This window comes from Portunus trituberculatus, chromosome 4 (genome assembly GCF_017591435.1).
Source record: "Portunus trituberculatus isolate SZX2019 chromosome 4, ASM1759143v1, whole genome shotgun sequence".
NCBI lineage: Eukaryota > Metazoa > Arthropoda > Malacostraca > Decapoda > Portunidae > Portunus > Portunus trituberculatus.
The window spans coordinates 5,725,071-5,732,570 of record NC_059258.1 but is presented as its reverse complement, the minus strand read 5'-3'; the positions used below and the strand labels follow the sequence as shown (position 1 = coordinate 5,732,570).

The following is a 7,500-nucleotide window of genomic DNA, read 5'->3' as shown; positions in this document are numbered from 1 at the left end:
AAAAATAATAATAATAATAATAATAATAATAAGGAGAAGAAAAGAAGAACAAGAACAAGAACAAGGAGAAAAAGAACAAGAAAAACAACAACAGAAGAACGAGAGAGAGAGAGAGAGAGAGAGAGAGAGAGAGAGAGAGAGAGAGAGAGAATGAAAAGGAACATTAATCTCTTAATTGATCCTAAAATACAATGACACGTCACTCCTCCTCCTCCTCCTCCTCCTCCTCCTCCTCTTCCTTCTCCTCTTAAACTTAATGCCTCCTCTTCTTCCCCTTTCCATCTCCTCTCTTCCAATATATTCATCTCACATTTCTTCCTCCTCCTCCTCCTCCTCCTCCTCCTCCTCTTCCTCTTCCCACGTTTTATCCCTTTCCTTCCTCCTCCTCTCTCATTTCCCTTTCTATCCACTCCTCTTCCTCTCAAATCTCTTTCCTCTTCATCTTCTCTTTCTCCTCCTTCTGTCTTTCTCTTCCTAAAATAATAAAATAATCTCATTCTATCACAGACCTCTTCTTTCTCCTTCTCCTCCTCTTGCTTCTTTTATCTCTCTCTCTCTCTCTCTCTCTCTCTCTCTCTCTCTCTCTCTCTCTCTCTTAAATTCTCTTCCACCTAATATCACCTCCTCCTCCTCCTCCTCCTCCTCCTCCTCCTTCTTCTTCTCTTTACATCCACCTCCTCTTCTCCTTTTCTTCTTAAAATCATTCTCACATTCTGTCTCCATTCTCTTCTTTTGTTTCTCCTCTCTTCTTTCAGATTCTTCTCTTCTACCTAATTTCACTGCCCTCCTCCTCCTCCTCTCCTCCTCCTCCTCTTCTTCTATTTACATCTTCCTCGTCTTCTATTTACATCCTCCTCCTCTCCTTCTTCTCTTCCTAAAATAATTCTCTTATTCTATCACCATTCTCTTCCTTCTCCTTTTCTTTCTTTTCTCGTCTTCTTTCAAATTCTTCTCTTTCATCTAATATCACTGCTCTCCTCCTCCTCCTCCTCCTCCTCTTTTTCTCTTTACTTCCTCTTCCTCTCCTCTTCCTAAAACCATTCTTTCATTCTATCACAGTCCTCCTTCTTCTCCTCTTCTCTCTCTCTCTCTTACACCTAATATCATTGCCCTCCTCCTCCTCCTCCTCCTCCTCCTCCTCCTCCTCTTCCCGCGTTGCTCACCTGAGAAGTAAGCAACCAAGGTGTGGGTTTTATTCTCGAGTTTCCTTTCCTTGCCCTTCTCTCCCATCTCATCCAGAATCTTCACCTTGGCTGCCAACATTGCCACCAGTGTCGCCTCGCTTGCTGTGCCCTGTCGAGAGAGTCAAGGGTTCACACAGGCCAGAGATACGCTTCGCCCTCCCTCTCCCCCTATCTCTCTCCCTCGCTCTCTCTCACCATGATTGCTTTCCAAGGCCACACATATGACTAGTTAGGTTATCAAGAGTGTTTCTCCAGTTCGTAATGTAGAAATCGTGTTAATCTGTCACCGGGACTGTAAAAAATAGCCTTGAAAACCTCGTGAGTCTGAGAACATAGTGGAGTTATTCATATGTGCTTCAGAAACAGGTTCCGAGACAGACTATTCTGAAACACTTCTATACGCCGCATCAGTTTCGCGCCTTGAGGTTTGTATATTGTTTTATGGATGTTTTTTTTTAAGATTTAAGTGACAGGTTAGGAAGATTTCTGCATTATAGATGGGAGAAAACACACTTGAGAACCTGCCTTATCATCTCCGTGGCCTTGGAAAACAACTGTGGTGAGATAGCGGAGTGTTGCTCAATACAATACAGCAATATTTATAAAGTGACAACAACAATAACAACAACACAGGTATACTTAGTCTATATGCAAACAAAGCGAACTAAAACAACGACAGATTAAAAAAAAAGGTAACAAGACAAAAGCAAGAGTAATAACAATAACAACAACACAAACATACATTAGAAACAAAACAAAGGAAAATAAAAAAGAACAATTAAAAAAAAAAACGTTAGTAACAATGATAATAACAGCACAAGGATACATTACAAAAAAAAAAAAAAAAAAAAAAACGAAGCTAAATAAGAAAGAATTGGTAAAAGGAAAAATTAAATAAAACAGGTAAAAACACGACAAAAACAAGGGTAACAATAACAGCACAAACATTCATTACAAACAAAATGAAGCAAAATAATGAAGAACTGGTGAAAGAAACAAAGAAAAAGAGAAAAAAAGAAAATAAAACAGGTAAAAAAAAAACACGACAAAAACAAGGGTAACAAAAACAAGACAAGCATTCATTACAAACAAAATGAAGCAAAATAATGAAGAACTGGTGAAAGAAAACAGAGAAAAAAGAAAAACAGGTAAAAATCAAGACAAAAACAAGGGTAACAACAACACAAACATTCATTACAAACAAAACGAAGTGAATCATGTATAATTCTCTGCGTCTCTCTCTCTCTCTCTCTCTCTCTCTCTCTCTCTCTCTCTCTCTCTCTCTTTTATCACGTCTTTTTATCATATTTTATACCAAACAAGTAAAAAAAAAAAAAAAAAAAAAAACAGGTAGAGAACAAGATGCAAACAAGAGTAATAGCAAAAATAACAACAAAAATTTAAACAAAAACAGAACAAAATGATAAACAACAAATAAAAACAAGATGAAGAACAAGACTAACAATAACAACAACAAAAACAAGTAGACTACACATTACAAACACACCAAAACACTAAATGATAAACAGGTGAAAAAAAAAACAGGTAAACTACAAAAGACACGTTAATTAGCGTTTACCTGTATCAAACAAACATTACAAAGGAAAGCACACAATGATAAACAGGTGAAAAAAACAGGTAAACTACAAAAGACACGTTAATTAGCGTTTACCTGTATCACACCACCACCTGGACCGTCTGAGGAGGCTAAGAAGACAGGAGGCAGGCCGATCAACTTTCCCAACCAGTCCATCATAACCACCTCAAGCTCAGTGCAGGCCGGCGACGCGATCTGGGGGAGGGAGAGAGAGAGAGAGCGTTAAATGTTCTTATGTTGTATCTTAACTGTGAAAAGGAGGCTGTGGAGGGTAGCAATAAGTGTGTTGAATATAGTTTGTTTGAGAGTGGTTAGGTGTTCTGGGGGAAAAGAGAGAGAAAGTGTGTTTTTTTGTCCATATTTTGTACTTAAACTGTGAAAAGGAGGCGGTGGAGGGTAGCAATAAGTGTGTTGAATATAGTTTTGTTTTGTTTTTGAGAGTGGTTAAGTGTTCTGGGGGAAAGAGAGGGAGAGAGAGAGTATTTTTAGCTTCTGTTTTGTACTTTAACTATAAGAACGATGCAGTGGAGGGTGGGAGTGTTAAATGTAGCCTTGTGGTGGTCTGGATAGCGGGAGAGCGTTCTTTGCCCTTGTTTTGTCCTCAAACTGTGAAAAGAGAGCGGTATAGGGTAGGAGTGTGATAGATTCTTTGAGACTGCATGGTGAGGTGGTCTGGGGAGGGAGAGAAAGAATCTTGCGGTATTATTCAGTACTGTAGTTGTAAAAAGGAGGCGGTGAAGGGTAGCAGCTTGTTGAATGTCGCTTTGTACAGGCTGGCGAGGTGCTCTGGAGGGCGGGAAAGCATTTTGTGGTATTATCCTGTACTTTAACCTCTTCATTACTGAGACGAATTTTTTACCTTAATTTTGAGGTATGATTAAACGATATTATTTGCGTTACGAAGGGTTTGTGGAGGTCAAAAGATTAATGGCCACAGTCTTCGCTATCTCAATCCCCACACGTGAGTTTCTGAAGCTGTATCGAATCACCAAATAGCAAGCAGAGTGAAAATGGAAACGCATCATGGTACTGAAAGGGTTAACTGTGAAAGGGAGGCGTTGGAGGGTAGCAGTGGGTTGAATATAGCATTTTAGAGGTTGATGAGGTGATCTGGGGAAGAGATAGCGTTTTGTGGTGTCATTTTGTACTTAAACTGTGAAAAGGAGGCGGAGAGTAGGACAGTTTTGCTAGATAGAGTGGTATTAAAAGCTTTTTGTCTCATCAACTCCTCTCCTCTGACTGACTGTCTTCGGCCTCTTTCTCACCGCCGGAATGTTGCATCTCTAGCTATCTTTTATCGCTATTTTCAGTAGTAGTAGTAGTAGTAGTAGTAGTAGTAGTAGTACTTATACCACTACTACTACTACTTCTACCACCACCATCACTACTACTACTACTATTACTACTACTATTACCACTACCACCATCACCACTACTACTCCTACTCCTACTACTACTACCACCACCACCACCACCATCACCACCACTACTACTACTACTCCTACCACCATCAGCACCACCACCACTACTACTACTACTACTACTACAACAACTACTACCACTTCTTACCCAGGAGAACCCGATGCAGCCAATAGCGCCACTCAGCATGTCCGCCAGAATGGAAGGGTAGGAATTGGCGGTGGGAAAGTAGGCGTGAAACTGAGGAGAGTGCCAGTGGGTGATCTGCGGGAGAGCGGTGGAGAGGTGAGAGATTTATTTATTTTTTTTTTTTTATGACTATTAACATTATCATCACTAACGCTCCACCACAGGCACAACGCTACGTTATACCACACTACGACACAATCCATCTTAACGTAACCACACCACGCCTCACCACACAGCCTCACCACACCTCGCCACACCACACCACAATCTAAGCTAATTTGACATAAACCACACCACGCCTCATCACACAGCCTCACCACACCACATCTCACCACAATCTAACCTAATTTGACATAAACCACACCACGCCTCACCACACAGCCTCACCACACCTCACCACACCACTTAACTTAATTAACGTAACCACACAACACCTCACCACACCTCACAACACCTCACCACACAGCCTCACCACACCACACCAAGACCTAAGCTAACTTAACGTAACCACACCACACTTCACACAGCCTCACCACACCTCACCACTCACCCCGGGCATGATAACCCTCTCTATGTCCTTCATCACGTCCTGCCAAGTGTCTGGTGTGTCCGGCGCTGCGTCAGGGAGGAGAGGTCGAAGATACTCTGGCTCCACCTTGGGCAACACACGCCTGCACCACAAAAAGAGACACGGAAACACAATAACACAATAACACAATGGTTCCTTATTCTAAAACATTTCTACGTCGTTTCAAAAGGCTCACTTCTACACTCCTACATAATTTCAAAAGGCTTTAGATGAAGGGATAAATGTATGGATTTTTAAGGGTGTGTTTATGGTTATAGGAACAGATTGACACTATAAAACACTTACCGTATTTCGAAAGGTTCTACATGAAGGTATTTGGGTCTTTAAAGGTGTTTTTTCATGGTTGTAGTGACAGATTAACACTTCTCTAAACACTTCCCGTATTTCGAAAGGCTCTAGATCAAGGTACATGATTTTCAAGAGTGTTTTTATGGTTGTAGTGACAGATTAACACTATTCTACACACTTCCCATATTTCAAAAGGGTCTAGATGGAGATACACGAGTTTTTGAAGGTGTTCTCATGGTGGTAGGGACAGATTAGCACTGCCAAAATCCTTCTGAACACTTCCATTATTTCAAAGGGTTCTAGACCAGGTGTGAGCAAACTACACCCCACCTAAGAGATTCATGCGGCTCAAAAAATGATAATAAATTTAAAAGAGAAACTTTATAAAGAGTGATAGATCATTTTGGGAACATGTCATTTTGTTCCGGCAGGTGTGGATTTGCGTGGAATAGTGGGTTTTCTTTTTTTTAAGCCTTTTCAGTTTGTATTTTGAATATTAATAATTTGGGTTGATATAGTATGCGGCCCTATATGATTGTGGTTGTTTTTTAATGTGGCCCTAGCAATGAAAAGTTTGCCAACCTCTGTTCTAGATGAAGGTACTGTGCGTGGGTTTTTAAGAGTGTTTTTATGGTTGTAAGGGCAGAATAACACTATTTTAAAATATTTCTAAACATCTAAACTATTTTAAAAGACTCTCGATGAAGATAGACGGAATTTTTAAGGGTGCATTTATGGTAATAGAGACAGACTGATATGAATTTTGGACTATTAGTAGGATAATAACTCTTCAGAACCCAGCTAATCATCCTTGTGGCCTTGGAAAATAACCATGGTGAGAAAGCAAAGATATTTTAATACACACGAAAAAAGAAATAAGAAAAAATATCTGAAAGCATCAAAACCCAGGGAGGTTATATAGATGAAGACGCCGCCGCGCTTATCCCGCTCCACTCAAAAAGTGAAGCCAGTGGGCGGTGTTAATACGAAATAGTTACAATACTGAAAGAAATACAACAGGCTGCTCCAGGAGATATTATGGCAAAAACATTACTTTTCCTCGTTTAATGCATGGCAAGGAACAAACAGGGAGAGTAAAATTTCGGTGATGCTTTCCCAAATTAAAAGCACAGTGACATTAAATCACACATCATTCTAAATAAAAGCTATAAAAAGAGAGAGAGAGAGAGAGAGAGAGAGAGAGAGAGAGAGAGAGAGAGAGAGAGAGAATTTGACATGCATGTCTTAAAGTAATTGCCATACCAAGAAAAACCTAACCTTCAGGCCAACTTTCCCCTGACAGACAGTTTATTTATCTTTCATATAAATGCCCATGTATATGTACGTACATGTCTACATCCACATGCACATGAATATTGACATGTGTACATGACCTTGTTCAGTCATACGTTTGTCCCTAAGACAGCTCCCCACCTCTCGCCCAAGTCCACCAAAGCTGGAAAACACTGAATTTGAATGTATGATTTGCCGTCTAAATCTTCGCGGCAGAGCATGCCGCGACTATTGCGAGTGTATTAAGGTCACACATATGGTAGGCAGCCTGCAAACATGGACATGAGACGGAAAATAAGGAGCGTAACACGGGCGTCCCCATGGATTTTCAATGGGCGGTCGGCAGTGTTTTGTGTAAGGGGGGAGGGGGTGTAGGGGCAGCAGCGGACCAATAGCGCGCTGCCTTTTCTTTTGTGACGTCACGCCGCCTCTGTTCTTCAACCTCCTTGTTAAAACCAGATACATGAAATATTGGACTAGAAAAAAAGAATACGATAAATAAATAAATAAATAAATAAATAAACAAAAACATGAAAACACATAACACATTAAAACAAGGTAAACAAATAATAGACATAAAAAAAAAAAACACACACACACACACACACACACAGCGAAGTCTAGCCGTGATGAAGCCCAAAATAATCGCCCAATCATCTTCAATCAGCAGGAAATCCCCCTTAACAGACAAAGTAGCCCAAAAAAATCGCCCAATCACCCTGAGTCGACAACAAATAGCCCAACATGACACACGGGAGGTGAGACAAGACGAGGCTACTAATGAGGTAAGGTACGTTCCTGTTTACCTGTCTCTGATGTTGTCCAGGTAATTGATGATAAAATCCGTCATCTCCTGGGAAGCTCGGCGAAACTCCTCTCCCTCCATGATGCTGAGAGAGAGAGAGAGAGAGAGAGAGAGAGAGAGAGAGAGAGAGAGAGAG

General features: G+C 40.7%; 1 protein-coding gene across 1 annotated transcript in view; it reads right to left on the bottom strand.

Annotated features, from left to right (window-relative positions):
* The window catches only part of LOC123511356 (aromatic-L-amino-acid decarboxylase-like), an 18,549-nt gene that overhangs the window by 10,432 nt on the left and 617 nt on the right, over positions 1-7,500 (bottom strand). The window contains exons 2-6 of the mRNA XM_045267168.1: positions 7,366-7,449; positions 4,940-5,060; positions 4,351-4,464; positions 2,857-2,976; positions 1,164-1,293 (exon numbers count right to left, since the gene is read on the bottom strand). Coding sequence (XP_045123103.1) covers positions 1,164-1,293; positions 2,857-2,976; positions 4,351-4,464; positions 4,940-5,060; positions 7,366-7,445 — 565 coding nt within the window. The 5' untranslated portion in view covers positions 7,446-7,449. The remainder of the gene's footprint in view (positions 1-1,163; positions 1,294-2,856; positions 2,977-4,350; positions 4,465-4,939; positions 5,061-7,365; positions 7,450-7,500) is intronic.